This window comes from Saccopteryx leptura, chromosome 6, assembly GCF_036850995.1.
Source record: "Saccopteryx leptura isolate mSacLep1 chromosome 6, mSacLep1_pri_phased_curated, whole genome shotgun sequence".
NCBI lineage: Eukaryota > Metazoa > Chordata > Mammalia > Chiroptera > Emballonuridae > Saccopteryx > Saccopteryx leptura.
The window spans coordinates 14,823,706-14,840,858 of record NC_089508.1 but is presented as its reverse complement, the minus strand read 5'-3'; the positions used below and the strand labels follow the sequence as shown (position 1 = coordinate 14,840,858).

The 17,153-nt window shown below is 41.8% G+C and overlaps 1 protein-coding gene across 9 annotated transcripts in view; it reads right to left on the bottom strand.

The window, feature by feature from the left end:
* Positions 1-17,153, bottom strand: part of EML5 (EMAP like 5) — a 140,550-nt gene that overhangs the window by 30,958 nt on the left and 92,439 nt on the right. For 3 of the 9 annotated variants that reach the window (XM_066387935.1, XM_066387934.1, XM_066387940.1), the window contains exons 22-29: positions 15,375-15,527; positions 14,177-14,308; positions 11,850-11,938; positions 10,401-10,577; positions 9,146-9,347; positions 8,337-8,463; positions 5,382-5,396; positions 1,127-1,205 (exon numbers count right to left, since the gene is read on the bottom strand). In XM_066387935.1, the coding sequence (XP_066244032.1) occupies positions 1,127-1,205; positions 5,382-5,396; positions 8,337-8,463; positions 9,146-9,347; positions 10,401-10,577; positions 11,850-11,938; positions 14,177-14,308; positions 15,375-15,527 (974 nt within the window). Of the gene's footprint in view, positions 1-1,126; positions 1,206-5,381; positions 5,397-8,336; positions 8,464-9,145; positions 9,348-10,400; positions 10,578-11,849; positions 11,939-14,176; positions 14,309-15,374; positions 15,528-17,153 lie in introns of those variants that run through there. The other 6 variants (XM_066387937.1, XM_066387936.1, XM_066387938.1 and 3 more) reach the window with 5 other exon arrangements.

The following is a 17,153-nucleotide window of genomic DNA, read 5'->3' as shown; positions in this document are numbered from 1 at the left end:
CCAAATTATGCTGGACAAGCTCCTTTCTAGGCAGCCTGTGTTGGAAAGCTAAAACACACATTCTCTACTTTCCTACATAAAGTTAAAAAAACGAAAAGGGAAACATAAGACGATCTGATTCCAAGAAATTTCAGTTCTTAATACTTCATGCGTTCAACACTGAAATACTTCTGTCCGAAAGAATCTTCTCATGTGTGTTCATTAGTTCAAACACCTGAACTGCAAACATGACCCAGGATAAAGTGTGTCCAAGTGAGGCTTTTCAGGATCCCAGCAGCACATCGGTACACAATGAAGCACCCCTCTGACGACTCCTGCTCCGGCGCCCACCACTGCCAGGGCCTCGTGAGGCCGAGCGGGGTGCGGAGCACAGCACTCCCCCGCCCACGGCCTGCACGCCCACCACTGCCAGGGCCTCGGGAGGCCGGGAGGCCGAGCGGGGTGCGGAGCACAGCACTCCCCCGCCCACGGCCTGCACGCCCACCACTGCCATGGCCTCGGGAGGCCGGGAGGCCGAGCGGGGTGCGGAGCACAGCACTCCCCCGCCCACGGCCTGCACGCCGTGTGTCTGGCCTGATGTAGCCCGTCCGCTGGTTGCTGCTGAGACCGGGATTTTGCAATGCCTGGGAGAAACAGGATGTCCAGCTCACGCTCAGGCCGGACAGCTCAGCCATCTATTCTTACAACCAACAATAAAGATTCAGTATGTTTACTTTCATTAAAACTAACGACAAAATTTGTGTATTTTACAAAAAGGAAACAACATGAACCCTGGATACACTTTAAAGCAGTGGTCCCCAACCCCCGGGGCTGCGGACCAGTACTGGTCCGTGGGCCATTTGGTACCGGTCCGCAGAGAGAGAATAAATAACTTACATTATTTCTGTTTTATTTATATTTAAGTATGAACGATGTTTTATTTTTTAAAAATAACCAAATTCCCTCTGTTACATCCGTCTAAGACTCACTCTTGACGCTTTTCTTGGACACATGATACATTTATCCGTCCCACCCTAAAGGCTGGTCCGTGAAAATATTTTGACATTAAACTGGTCCATGGCTCAAAAAAGGTTGGGGACCACTGCTTTAAAGTATAAGTTAGCACTAGGGCGTGGGTGTCGCTCACCTCGATGGGTCTCTTTTTCTTGCCAACATTGTTCGTCTGCAGTTTCTCTGGCTGGGGCGGGGCCCTGCTCACGGGGGGCCTGAAACGGGGGGAGAGGGGGACACTGTCAGGGGCGCCGGCCCCCCGAGAGAATGTCTAGCACACCTTTATAAAACCAGCCCAATCTGTGTTGCTCCCTAGACTGTGTCCTCTTTATCTTGATATCTTCTAAAACATGGCAGTGGAACAAAAATATTAGAGCCTTTATTCATTTTACTTTTAATTTCTTTGGTGTCTGTTTCCTAAGGTAAGTACTGTACTATTAATAGTATAAGCGCGCACTGCTTATAAATGTATACAAATGTCAGCGTTCCATGCTCAAGAACTTCTTGGTGGGGTGCGCCATCCACAAAGCCTGGACTGCTGTTCTAACACATCTACCACAGTGTTTACACATGGCGGGCAGGTACTCCAGAGATTCTTCTTGAACTGAATTTTGAAAATATTTCTAGGAACTTTCTATACTGTCAGCAACAAAAATCATGTCTGAGTCCAACTCTGTGCTCCACCTTCTCCTCGGTGCCCTGGGCTTCTCCTCTCTGAGGTCCCCGGCCCGGTGATGGCGTCACCATCCGTCAAGCAGGACGCTTTACGATTACAAGGCACTCACCCCACACAACACTCCAGGAAGGGGGTGACTGTCACTACTGCCTCCAACCCCTTCTCTTCCCCTGTCCTCACTACTTACTACCCATTTACAACTTGACCCACAGAATAGCTCTCAGAAACCTAGTTCCCTCTTCTCTGCGTCCACTACTGGACAGGACCATCCGTAATACCCCAGGAGCTGTCCAGCGTTCCCATTCTGAATAACTTCCACGGGGAGGTTCTTCTCCAAAACCCTTTTTTTACATTTTAAAGAATTCCACATCATTTAGTTTTAAGGGAGATAACCGTTATTCAATGTTTAATAAGCTGAACACTGGACCTAAATCATGTGTCAACCCCTCTCCAGATTTCAAGGTAATATTCAATCTTTAACAACTAAATCAGGAAATAATACAAATTAACTTTCCTGTGAACAATTTCAACATTTATGAATAAGTCCATAAAAATAAAGGCATGGCAATACATTCATATTTTCAAAATGACTTTCAGGGCATGTAGCCATAAAAAGTAAATGCTGTGTCCTGAGCACGTAATATGACAGAAGCGTGTTTTCACATGAGGCTCACGTGCCAGTGTACGCACGACCCGGGGCACGAGTAAATGCACTCACAAGCCTGCGTGAGGAAATTCCAAAATTATCCCAAAAATGTTGGTTTCAAACCTTTTTCATATACTTTCTAAAATGTATATAATCAATAAATATAACTGAGGTTTATAACATTTAAGCCAAAACTGTTTCTGCGAGGACCACTTTGGAGAAGGAAGCAGCCTTGGCTTTGCCTCCAAGTCCTTTTGTTGCATTTTGTTCAGTGTTATCATTTGACAGCTTCAAGAAACAGGTAATTTTTATCTATACAATTTGGGGTAACAGCTTAGTATATTTTAATTTCTGCAAAGATAATTCACATAAGTTATATTATTGCTTAAAATTATGCAGCTTATAAAAGCATACAAGTTAATACATGGATAAGGTTTTAGAGGAGCAGTTACTTATGTGGTGTGATTCCAATATCTAAGATGCTATTCACCTCAGTAATACGACTCACTTCAAAAGAGAAAAACATGAAAAACTGTGACGAGTGGTCAAGAACCCCAAGTAACACAGCCCATTAATGGAAAACATAGAAAAAGATAAAAATACAGAAACAGACCTCACAGAACATAGCAAAGAAAGTGGATTACCTGGAACCTCTTTTTAGCAGCAGATAAAAAAGGAAAAAGAGCACAACACAGACTTGAATTTAAAACACTGGTAAGAGACTTCCTGTAATAAAATATTTTACCAATTTAATGCAGATAAACTACACTGTATATACTAAAGGCCTACTGTTTTCGTTTATTACTGCACATAAGAAAAGGCTTAGGTTACTCCATTAACGGCAGGGAAATAAGAAAGACGGTGGAAAAGAAAAATAAATGAGAATTTAACAGGTTCTGTGTTATAAACATTACAACTGGCCGGTCTATTTTTCTACAGGGCAATCTGAATTTCAAACGAAATATGAAAGCTTATCTTGGTTCTTGAGAAAGGGCAGTAAAATCTTAACATCCCACTGAAAATTCTGTTAGCACGGGAGCTGCTATTAGGGAAACTGTTCACAGAGTCTCGGCTCCCCTTCTTCTGACCCGAGAGTTCAGTCCAAAGGGCAGGCAGAGCTCAGGCCCCGCGCTGGACCTGGGGTTTGCTAGCAAAGGAGGTAACTTAAACATTCCCCTTAATAACATAACGACCCAAGCAGAACTGGAAGGGAGGACCGAAGTCACTTCATCCATCCTCCCAGTGAGACCAGGAGTCCTCTTTAAATGGCTAGAACATCCCTTTAGAGCACCGATGACAAGTGGTCATCGAAACGCCACCTAAACATTGCTTGTCACAGGGAGGTCACTCTACATAAAACGTGTTCACACCCAAGACAGCAATAATTTTTTTTAATTCATTCCTACAGCAATGAATTATTCTTTATGCAAAGCGGCCTCCCGACTCTCCTCCATCCTGTGCTTCCTTCTAGGCCACTGTCAACTGTCACTGTCCTTTTAAAATGCAGAAATCAGTCCTGAATAAGCTACTCTTTTTTAAAAATATATATATATATATTTGTATTTTTCTGAAGTGAGAAGTGGGGAGGCAGAGACAGACTTCTGCATGCACCTGACCGGGATCCACCCGGCATGCCCACCAGGGGGCGATGCTCTGCCCATCTGGGACATTGCTCTGTTGCAACGATAGCCATTCTAGCTAGCGCCTGAGGCAGAGGTCATGGAGCCATCCTCAGTGCCCGGGCCAACTTTGCTCCAATGGAGCCTTGGCTGTGGGAGGGGAAGAGAGAGACAGAGAGGAAAAAGAGGGGGAGGGGTGGAGAAGCAGATGGGTATTTCTCCTGTGTGCCCTGGCTGGGAATCAAACCTGGGACTTCCACACTCCAGGCTGACGCTCTACCACTGAGCCAACCAGCCAGGGCCCTGAATAAGCTACTCTTGATCTGAAGCTAGATCTGAATGTTTTATTTCTGTTAAAATAATGTAAGAGTACAGGAAACTTTTCTGAAGTTATACCACACTCTAGGACTCATCTTTGCACACATCACCCCCCCCCAAAAAAAAAACACCCATAATTTCTGCTGCCAGCAAATTAAGGATTTTGCATTTCTATACAATCTGGTTTCAAACTGACTTTCTTCATCCTTATTTTCATAATGGTACTCTTTATTTTAAACTTCTAAATTAGCATTTTCCACTGTTCTGTTTCAGACCCAGTTTGAAGAAATCTTGACCTCTCTGACAGGATGCCTCGAAGTACTCCCACTTTCTCTCAGGTTTCATCAAACATACAAACACCCTCACTGCCCCATGTTAATGTTTTAAAATTATCGAAGACTTTATTTAAACATGCATTACATGACACCTACAGGATTATAAACTGAAAGTTTTTCCACTGATAAAAATGTGTGGTTAAAAGATTGTTTTTGGCCCTAGCTGGTTGGCTCAGTGGTAGAGCGTCAGCCTGGCGTGCAGAAGTCCCGGGTTCGATTCCTGGTCAGGGCACACAGGAGAAGCGCCCATCTGCTTCTCCACCCCTCCCCCTCTCCTTCCTCTCTGTCTCTCTCTTCCCCTCCCGCAGCCAAGGCTCCACTGGAGCAAAGATGGCCCGGGCGCTGGGGATGGCTCCTTGGCCTCTGCCCCAGGCGCTAGAGTGGCTCTGGTCGTAACAGAGCAACACCCCGGAGGGGCAGAGCATCGCCCCCTGGTGGGTGTGCCGGGTGGATCCTGGTGGGGCGCATGCGGGAGTCTGTCTGTTTCTCCCCGTTTCCAGCTTCAGAAAAAAAAAAAAAAGATGGTTTTTATGGAACTTAAGGAAAAACTGAAATTGTCTTGCACACAGGAGTGTAGCAAAGTCATCTGTAAAACCAACGATCGTAACAAAGACCCTCATGAACCACCCAGACACCAGCCTATCTGTAGAAATGCAACTCTTTTGTAGGAGTCAGCCTATTTCATTTTTTGATTCTTTCCTGACAAATGTAGTTCAACGTTTTATAGGGAAAAAAATATAACTTAAAAAGACTAAAATGAGTCAATTTTTGAGAATTTTCTTTAATAAAATACTTACCTTACTACCCCCTGCCTTCAAAAGGAGCAAAATGAAAAAAAGAGAAAACATACATGAAAATTGATGATGAATAAAACGTACCAGTTTGGTAAGCAGAATAAAGGCAACATGACTACAGGATTTTAAAGAAATAAAAAAGTGCTTAATTTTATCTCATTGTTTTGAATATTTTTATTCAAAAGTACTAAAAATTTGATTGACAGTAATCTACTTTAAATACATGAGGTTTGTTTCACAAATATTTATAGAAAAAAATAACAAAACTATTTGGCTCTGACTGGGTGGCTCAGTGGCTAGATCACTGTCCCGGCATGTCAGCACAGGGTTGACCCCTGGCCGGGCACACGTGAGAAGCAACCAGCGAGTGCACAGCTACATGGACAACTAAGTGGACCAATGAGTGGATACTTCTCTTTCTGTCTGTCTCTCTCAAATCAATGGAAAATTTATTTTTAATTTTTATTCTTTTTGTGACAGAGACAGAGAGAGGGACAGATAGGGACAGACAGACAGACAGGGAGAGAGATGAGAAGCATCAATTCATAGTTGCGGCACCTTAGTTGTTCATTGATTGATTTCTCATATGTGCCTTGACCGTGGGGCTACAGCAGACCGAGGAACCCCTTGCTCAAACCAGCAACCTTGGGTCCAAGCTGGTGAGCCTTGCTCAAACCAGATGAGCCCGTGCTCAAGCCGGTGACCCGGGGTTTCGAACCTGGGTCCTCCACATCCCAGTCCGATGCTCTATCCACTGCGCCACCGCCTGGTCAGGTTGGAAATTTTTAAAAAAAAGAATAACAAAATTATTAAAGTCATCTAGGAAAAAACACCCCACAAAAGTATCAACCAACTAGAGCAGTTACCAAATTGTCACCAGGAACATTTTCCCTTTATGTGGATATGTGACAAGCATTTGTTTTAACTGGTTATACAGTGCTTTAGTTCATATTCGATGACAATAATACATTCTATTTAAAATACAGAAACAACTATTCATACAGACCACTTTTTTTGCCTCACAAATATACACAAAGTTGGTAAAAAGAAATATCTCTTCATTTTTATATCTTCTGATTCTTTCATTTCATGCAAATGAAGACTCCTAACTAAGAATCACATTACTAACTTCTTCTGCCTCGACATTTTCAGAAAAATTCCTAGAGTTGAATTATAATTTGAAAACAATATGTAAAACGATTTCAAAAATAATTTTTATAGGATTAGCTGTAAAAAGTGCAAGCTATCAGCAAGGGCTACACTATGACAGTGTCAGTCAACCCTCGTGAGCAGCAGGGCACTCCACCGGGTCAGCGGGTCCCTGCAAGCCACCAGAAGGAGAGCTGAAGCGTTTGACCTTGAAAGATGGCTGACGGATTAAAATTACGTCACACTTTCTGACATAAATTTATCTGACATGTGATATTTTTCTTTAAAAGTCAATATAATAAATGAAAAAGACTGATGGAAATGTCAAGTTCCTTCTCCCTTATGAAACACTTTTTATTTTTCATGACTGGGGATTTATAATTTCCTGTAAGTAATATTAACCACTATTGCAAAGATTCTAATTAGGAACAGCCATATTTGCATGTTTAGATGTATTACTTTAATAAATATATAGGTATGTTCATCACTTTGTGAATCTCTCACTTCAGGAAGTGTCTCAGTATCACCAGGGGCCTCGGGTCACTCGTATTTCACTCCACAGGAGGGATCACCGGCAAACACCTCTATCTACACTCTATACATATTATTTCGTTTAAACCTTGAAATAGTCCATAAATTAAAGATGATCATGATGACTTTACCTCTGAGGAAACAGGCTCAGAGAGAAAGAACAGGTTTTCAAGATCACACAACTGGTAAATGATAAAAATGAACACATATTTTAACCCATTTGTCTGAATCTGAAAAGCACACCCTTGGTATTGCACAACACTGCCCCCTACAGCTCACTGCAGCCTTGACTCCTGTGCAAGCATTCAGATTACGGTTTTGTCAACTTTCTTGAAACGTTATCTCTAACTTCACACTTTGCCTCTTATACCTGATGACAACATCATCGCCCACTGCTATCATTTGAGGTCTATACCATCAGCAACTGGGGTACCTCAGACAGCTGCTGTGGAAACATCCCCACCTCAGCATTCCACCTGGAACTTCCCTGGGGTCTCTGGTTCTTGTAATAAACTTGTTCTCATCACAGCTCTCTACAGAAGAGGTCACTGTTGTCACCTCCACTTTGTTACTCGCTGCTGTTCCTGGATAGTTTCTCCTTTATCAATTCTCAAAACCTCTTGGCTTCGGAAAGCCCTACCATTCAATGACCATACACCTCTTTATTGCTTCCTCTCTTCCCTAGTGATTTGAAAAGCATGGGGTTTGCAATTTCTCTCTTGATCTGTCACCTCCTTCAGAGACTTTATTTAAAAGTTCCTTCTTCTCATAAAATTACTATTACATATTCTTATTTTTGATCTGCTGATTCTAGACAAAGACCAATAATTCCCATGAGAGACAAGCTATACTTTAACATGCCTTTTTGAAAAAATTTTGAAATAATGATTTTTTTTTTATCCTTGATTAAAGGCACATGGTTCAAAAGGCCTTTTCAAAATTTAATATCTCTGCTCATGTGCCTCCTAAAAAGTACTTGATATTGGATTCAATTTTTATTACCTCCCCCAAACCCATCACATACATTAAAAAAGTTAGCAAGTAAGACTCCTTTAACTACACAGACCTTATGTATAGCATCATTCCTAAACTACTTTCAAAAAAGTTTCACCACCAAAAAGTATTTAAGGAGAAACATGCTTTCTAAGAGGTGCTGGGGGTTGTATAATAGAAGAATACCACTGTTACTTAGTTTCTGCAAAAATTCATTCAGTTAAACAATAAATTCAATTTTTGATAACATCTTTTTCCTCATCTAGTTTTAAATTTGACTGTTACCTCTCATCGATTGAGGGTTCTTTTTGTTGCAAATGAGGCTTGATTCCAAACATTGGACGAATATTTGTTGCTAAGGCTCTGATGGTGTAACTGATTTCATTCTCCCTTGTAACATCACTGTCATAGCCTACCATTAAAACATAAGAATTATTCATTTAGTGATAACTGCAGAGACCGAGTATAAGCTTATAATTGGGATGCAAGGATATTCAACAATATAAAGTAAGTTAAATGAACTATTATGGCCAAATTATAAAATAATATATGGCAAGTAAAAATGATGTAGAGGAATATTTAATGAGATGTAACAATGTTTTCCAAGTGTTACTAGTGATAATTAGCAGGCTACAAAAAATAAGTTCAGTGTGACACCATTTTTGTTAAAAGCATATTATGTATATAAATACGTATACCCTTATTAATAGATCCCAAAATGGTAACAAAGGTTACCTCTGAGTGGTCAAATCATGGATGCTGTGTTTATTATATTCACTGTAAAATGCATTTTCTAATTTTTCTATAATAAGGTGGCAGTACTGGTAATATTACTTTAAAACAGGTTAGATACTATAAATGTCTAACAGTACTTATTTAAGGCCAATTATCTTACATTTGTAGATAAAGAATATCTAAGTCATCAACATATGACAGCCTGCAATTCTCCAGTCACAAAACCAATTCGGGTGTTCAACAGACGAAAATCATCATTATTCAAACATTATTATGACTTGTTTTAACTTCTGTGGTTTAAACCAGTTGTAACAATTTTATATGTTTCACTTAAAATAAGAGATTATGAAACAACATACCCCCGTCTTCTTCCGAGTCCGTGTCGGATTCTTCACTGTCACAAGGCCTTCTTTCTCGGGAACCCTCCGCCTCATTTGTCCAAACCATTAAAGACATATCCGCACCCCCTACGGTAACCAACATGCTGTCATCGTGAGTCCAGCGAACATTTGTGACATGTGTACTATGAGCCACGTACCTCTTAAACTTTCCAAATTTTCCCTAAAGATAAAGAGTTAAAAAGTCTTTCTAAGAAATTTCATTACTTGAACACTCCCAGTTAGAATTATGAGTTTCTTTCTTAATATTTGATTATAAATTAAGCATTATAAATACAACTTATTAAACCATGAGAAAATATTGACATTCACAAGAATAAAAAACAATTCCTAATCTGGTTAGGGCAGGATACAATTAGTAATTTCACACATTGCTAGTATATTGGGCATAACTTTTTTAGAAATCAACCTGGCATTCTGCGTTAAAAGCAGAAAAATGTTCTGCCATTTCCCTTACCAGTCCCCCTTCTGCAGTTCTATGCTAAAAAACCCACAACACTATGTGCGCAAAAATTATTTACCACAGTATTTACTTACAGCAGTGAAAAACTTTACATACCTTAAATGATCATAAAAGTAGTACTAGCTAATAACAGTATATATCTATAGAATAGGATTTGTCTATTAAGAACAATGGCTATGCAGACATAAGTGTGATGTCAAGAATAGGGAACTAATTCTGAACCTTTCATATTACAACTTATATCACCTATAGAATATTCTTATTTCATTGTGATAAAATAAATAGCATTTCACAAGTATAAAATGCTATGGGCCCTGACCGGTAGCGTGCGGAGGACCCGGGTTCGATTCCTGGCCAGGGCACACAGGAGAAGCGCCCATTTGCTTCTCCACCCCTCCGCCGCACTTTCCTCTCTGTCTCTCTCTTCCCCTCCCGCAGCCAAGGCTCCATTGGAGCAAAGATGGCCTGGGCGCTGGGGATGGCTCTGTGGCCTCTACCTCAGGCGCTAGAGTGGCTCTGGTCGCAACATGGCGTCGCCCAGGATGGGCAGAGCATCGCCCCCTGGTGGGCAGAGCGTCGCCCCATGGTGGGCGTGCCGGGTGGATCCCGGTCGGGCTCATGCGGGAGTCTGTCTGACTGTCTCTCCCTGTTTCCAGCTTCAGAAAAAAAAAGAAAAAAAAATGCTACGAAAGGACATTACTTTAACCATAGTTATAATTATAATCATTAGGAGAGTTAAAGAAAAACACATACTTTAGCAGGATATCTAAATAACTTCACAAATCCCAAATCATCCCCGGTAGCTAGAACTGATTTGTCATTGGTGAGGCAAGAGGCAGTCACATCCGAGACTTCTCCAATCACCGGCCAGACTCCCTCACAGCATAAACCGAGCACACTTGTCCATGAGGCCCAGCCAATCTTTTCTACCTAAAGAGGAACGAAAATGCTCTGTTTGTAATATCTAAACCTAAAAGTTAACAAATATGAGTATTGTTTGTAATTATGTCATAAGTAAAACAAAAATTTAAAAATTATTAGTTGTCTTGGTTTCGTAGCATCCCAAATCCTCTTGTTTCTGCAGAAAATTGTTAACACATTATTGAAGATGTACTTATAGACCCACCATGTCTTCTACATGTTGAGTATACAGCGATAAGAAATAGCTTCTTTTTGCTCTTTGAATAATCAAGAAACTTATTCTTACTCTTCACATCTAAATTTCTACTAACACATTATAAGCATGTTTTCCAATTAATCATTATTGGACATTAAGAACCTTTATTTACAGCTCCTTCTTTATTAAGTCACTTTCATGTTAAATTTAATTTTCTTCCTTGGCCATGTTATGTCAAAAATTTTTGCTAATGTTGCCAGACAAAAAACCAAACACATATTTTTCCTTTTCTTTAAATGAGAATTTGCCAACAAGCATTTTAGACATACAGGTTCCAAAAAGTTTGGACCACCTGCTGTTGTGGACCATAAATGGCAAAAAGCCTTTGTAAATTCGAGGCTTAGCAAAGGCTAAGTTCTCCCCCACCACCTCCATATTGGCTGTGATGCTGAGTATTTGCACCCACTTCACTTGCCTCCTTAAGTTGCTGGAAGCAATTTACATGCCCTTCCTCTCACTCTTTGTTTGTTCAGATGTTGGTTGATTTCGCTTATGCATGGTGGGGGGATTCCTGTTTATGCCTTGGGAGAGTTCCTGTTTTTGCCTCAGATGTGTAACTTTGTATCAAGGACTTCCTTGTTTGCATATGGCTATATAATAAACCAAGCTGGGGCTATGGGGCACTCGGATATTGCCATCAGCATTGAAGAGTCCTCCTGATCCCATCCTTTTATCTTAATGAGTCTGTTTTCTTAATTCCGCACCATTCTCCCTCAAGACCCGGAATTCAGAGCCTTCCATGGCAACGTGCAGCGCTCTCATCTTAGATGTCATGGTATCTATTTGCTATTGCATGTTTCTTGTCCTCTGAGGAAAGTAAATGGAGCAATTTATTCCTTTTCTTAATACAGTCTCTTCCTTTAACCATTTAAGTAGTCTGACCCAATAAATAAACTGAGAAAAAAATATATCCATGAATTGAATAAACTGAGAGCAGGCTTCATGCGTTACTAAGTGATAGCAGGTAATAGCACGGTAACCACGTGTAGTCACAGCAACAACATCACAAGCACTGCCCTTCCTACCTCTGCACTGGGGACGGTCTGCCTTTTCCCTCTGGGGGCTTCAAAGAATAACTGCTCCTTAGCACCAGTGTTAGCCTGTAGCAGCTTTCCTTAAAGAGAAGGTAGAAATATGTGCACATACAGAATCTTATAATTCTATAATTTTAAAATAGAGACTGTGACGAGCATAACATGAAGACTTGAAATTATAAAGAAAACAGTTTAGGCCCTGGCCGGTTGGCTCAGCGGTAGAGCGTCGGCCTAGCGTGTGGAGGACCCGGGTTCGATTCCCGGCCAGGGCACACAGGAGAAGCGCCCATTTGCTTCTCCGCCCCTCCGCCGCGCTTTCCTCTCTGTCTCTCTCTTCCCCTCCTGCAGCCAAGGCTCCATTGGAGCAAAAGATGGCCCGGGCGCTGGGGATGGCTCTGTGGCCTCTGCCCCAGGCGCTAGAGTGGCTCTGGTCGCAACATGGCGACGCCCAGGATGGGCAGAGCATCGCCCCCTGGTGGGCAGAGCGTCGCCCCCTGGTGGGCGTGCCGGGTGGATCCCGGTCGGGCGCATGCGGGAGTCTGTCTGACTGTCTCTCCCTGTTTCCAGCTTCAGAAAAATGAAAAAAAAAAAAAAAAAGAAAACAGTTTAATAAAATTAACTTTTACTATATAAAAATAAGAACCTTATAGGTTAAAAGAACACAAGTAGTTAATAAAAATTACAGAAGTCTATGATAATTTAGAAATGTAAACTGAAAATACATGTCATTTTTTACCTAACCATGTCAAAAATTAAACAAGGTTGAACAAATCCACTTTCTTTTATGGGTGTAAACCCTGATGTTGGGCACGTAACCTGATACAACTGCTCTAGAAGGATGTTTGGCACTTGAATCGAGTTTTCAAATGAGACAAGATTATATACACATATAAAATACAAATACATATCCATTTAATATTATGTTTAACTTTTAAGGGAACAATTAAGCTTAAACATAACCATTTTCCTCTGCACTCAACATATATTAAGAGCATTTGATTTTATTAATTTCTATATAGTTAAGTAATTAAATTCATAAATGGTTTAATGTTTGTATATGTATATATATAAAAACTATTTCTGTTGTTATGCATATAAAAACCCCTAGACACTAAATTGGGGGCTTTTTAAATTCTGTTCGACTGTACTTGGAAAAACTTTATAACGCTAGATTTACAGCGATGAATTTCAAAAACAAAAATCCTTAAAATGTAGTATTAAAACGTTTATTGGTGGCCTAACCTGTGGTGGCGCAGTAGATAAAGCATCGACCTGGAAATGCTGAGGTCGCCGGTTCAAAACCCTGGGCTTGCCTGGTCAAGGCACATATGGGAGTTGATGCTTCCAGCTCCTCCCCCCTTCTCTCTCTCTCTCTCTCTCTCTCTCTCTGTCTCTCCCTCTCCTCTCTAAAATAAATAAATAAAAATTAAAAAAAATTAAAAAAATAAAAGAAGACTCTCTCTTTAAAAAAATAAAAAAAATAAAATAAAACGTTTATCATTAAGGCAGACTTACTAAACACTCATATGCCAGGCATTCCACTAAAATACAAAGAAAGGTATTCATTAAATCCCGGATGTTACACAGTTATGACTATTATTTATATCAAAAAAATAACAGACTCACTAACATACCTAGTTTCCAAAATTTCAATTACTATTTATGTCAAGTTTTCCTGAGCAAACCTGGGACAAATGATTATTATTTTTTATATTTAAATTACTTAACAATTTGAAGAATTTATACTTACTGTACTATAATTTAAATTATACTAGGAGAAATATTGAAAAGCCTGAACTCTTTTTTTTTTTTACAGGGACAGAGAGAAAGCCAGAGAGAGGGAAAGACAGGGACAGACAGACAGGAATGGAGAGAGATGAGAAGCATCAATCATCAGTTTTTCGTTGTGACACCTTAGTTATTCATTGATTGCTTTCTCATATGTGCCTTGACCATGGGCCTTCAGCAGACTGAGTAACCCCCTGCTCAAGCCAGCGACCTTGGGTCCAAGCTGGTGAGCTTTGCTCAAACCAGATGAGCCTGTGCTCAAGCTGGCGACCTCGGGGTCTTGAACCTGGGTCCTTCTGCATCCCAGTCTGACTCTCTATCCATTGCGCCACCGCCTGGTCAGGCGAAAAGCCTGAACTCTTGGCATTCATCTTTAGATGTGAAATAAGCAATAGAAACTAATTTTGAGAAGAATGTCTTCTTTTCACAATGCTTTTGAACTCATCTGTTGAATCACCTTTTATTTCTCTGAATTAGAGATACTAAATCAAATGCAACTTAATGAACTCGGAAGCTGCTGAGGTGTGTACCTCTCACGTCCCAGTCCACGTGGGTGACGTAGCTGGTGGCGCCTTTGCACACGCCCACCCTCTTACTGCTCCTCACGTTGTAGAGGTCTATGAAGCTGTCGTGAGACGCCACGGCCAGGTACTTTCCGGACCCTGCAACAGAAACACCTTTGCCTGACAATTCTGACATTGAGAGATATTTTTTATACTGTACTAGAGTTCAATTTGTTCATAATTTTTTGCAGGAATTCAGTTGTTTTATAAGTTATAAGATGTGTGTGTCAAATGGCAGAAGGTGACTGACATATTTACGCATATTGTAATTCACCATGATGAAAGTTTTTTAGTGTTGTCAAGTCTATAGTTTGGTGGAAAGCAAATGTCAAGAAGTATATTCAATGTAATTTTGATGTACTTTGCATTTAACCAAAAAAAAATTAAAATCCTTAAGTTTAGAATAGAAGTAAACCAACATAGGTAAATTTTGCCTTAACATTAGTAATTCCTAAACTATATCAGGTTTTGTTAAAGATAATGAATACAGAGAAACTGATGAAACAAAATGTAATTTCAAAAGCAGCAAGATTAGCCTGACCAGGCGGTGGCGCAGTGGACAGAGCGTCAGACTGGGACACGGAGGACCCAGGTTCGAAACCCCGAGGTCGCCAGCTTGAGCGAGGGCCATCTGATTTGAGCAAGGCTCCCCAGCTTGAGCTCAAGGTCCCTGGCTTGAGCAAGGGATCACTCCGTCTGCTGTAGCCCCACAGTCAAGGCACATATGAGAAAGCAATCAATGAACAACTAAGGTGTTGCAACAAAGAGTTGATGCTTCTCATCTCTCTCCTTTCCTGTCTGTCTGTCCCTGTCTGTCCCTCTCTCTGTCTCTGTCACAAAATCAGAAAACACAAAACAAAAACAAAAAAGCAGCAAGATTCTAATAAAGATAGTCCACCCAATGCTTTCATGTTAGAAATAAGAAACTGAAGCTCAGAGAAGAGGCTGGACCAAAGTCACAGGACAGGCAGTGGCAGAACTGTCACTAACAGGGTTTTGCCACTGATCTAATACAGGGCTTCTACCTCGCACCGTGCTGCCTCTTCTAGTCAAAAAGGGAAAATTCTGAGATAAACTAATCATTCATAAAAGTTATACACATCAATGTATTTATGCACCACCACACCCAAGTTAATAATCCAACGTGATTTCAGTGGACTCTTACCTGGTGAGAATCGAATGTCTGAAATGATGTCTTTTCTGTGGTGAAAAGATACGAGGTCCTCGAGAGTGTCTGCATTTGCCATCAAGAAGCTGCCGTCACTGAGACCCACAGCCAGGGCTTTCCCATCCGGGGAGAAACAGCAGCACCGTCCGCCTGAAAGAGAGGGAGACTGTCGAGTGATCGGCTTTTATTGAAAAAAAAAAAAAGTATGTGTTTAAGGAACCTTTCATTTACAAGAGGATTCCTATATTTACTACAATCCTTCTACAGAGTCCAGGGATCCAGATAGTGGAGTTTTCTACTGAAATCAGTGGCGTGGATTCTAAGCAGTTGCGAACACAAACCATTCCCCCCATTGCAAGGAGCAAAGCACATACTGCTGCTCAACTTACAGGAAATTAAGCTGTTGGAAAAGAGTGCGGGTTTTTAACTCACATAAAAAAACCAATGACATATGTGGAAATTTTTTGGTGGGTGGGTGGCTACCTTTATAGTTCCTATCCAACAAATCAGAAGTTTAAGATGTAAAGTCATCCCTATAAAAAAAAATGCTTTCGAATTTTAAAAAACAGGCACTTATTAGTTGAAGCTAGCAAAATCAGTCTGTATGTGTCTCAAGACCACAGATGAAGAAACAATGTCACCATCGTTAATTTTTTAAAGTAAGGGTTGCTGCTGCACAGGCAAGCACACAAACGGTATCTCACATAACATCTGGAAAAGGGAGGGGTGGGGTACGGCTCTTACAGACGGAGAGTTATAGAATGAATAAAGAACAAGCAGTCAATCATCAAGCATATAATGGAGAAATCTAGGATACGATTTCTGAGCTTTAAGAGTCGAGAGACGGCGACCTGGAGCAGGGGGGCAGCAACAGAGGTGGAGAGAAACGGGCAGCTTCGGGAAGGTTTCGGAGATAGCGCTGGCAGGACTGGGACGAACTGGGAATGGACTAAGTGAAAGAGAAAAGTCAAAGCTACATTTTTGTTTGAATGGTGACACCATTCGCCGAGACGGGAGACACTTGGGCGGGGCACAGGTGTTCGGCTTTGTATCCGTTCAGTTAAGGATGCCTATGAAACATTCCGGTGAAGCAGACAGAGCCACTTTGAACATGAACACTTCCCTGGCGCCCGGGGAGAAGACGCTAGGAATAGAAATATGGGCGGGAGGAGCACACAGACAGCAGGGACAGCCAAGAAACCAGGTAGAGCTTGTTATTTACTGCCTCTCAGCTCCAAATCCACCCTTTTCCTGCTCTGTAACACGGGAGCTGGGCCCTGCGGACATGTCCTTGGCCAGCTGACTCGACTCTGGCCAGCAGAAGGTGCTCCAGGGCCCCCACAGGGCAAGAGCGGAAGGAAGGGACTTTCCGGGGCGCCGACAGGGAGCTTCGCGGCGGCCACAGCAGACCGGCCCTCTGGCTCGTGTCCTCCCCACTTTCCCACCCCGGGTTGCGTGTTCCCGTAGCACCCTCACCCCCGAAGGGCAGGGACCATCTTCCAAGCTCACTCCTGGACTGCTGGGCACCAGCCCTACACGCAGGTGGCAGCTGCTCCTCCCGTTCCCCTCGAGGGTCCTCTCTACCCCACTTAGCAGTCAGCCAGCCTTTAGTAGCCAGCACTCCATAATGAGTTTTCCCTGGTCAGTGACGGGCAGTTTCTCCTCCTGACTGACAGAATTGGAACTGACGCGGTCACAGGGGACAGCCCATTAAAGACAGGGTTTCTGGCGTTGGTTTAGTCACGCCTTTGGGCTGGCGCACAGGGCTGAGCCGCT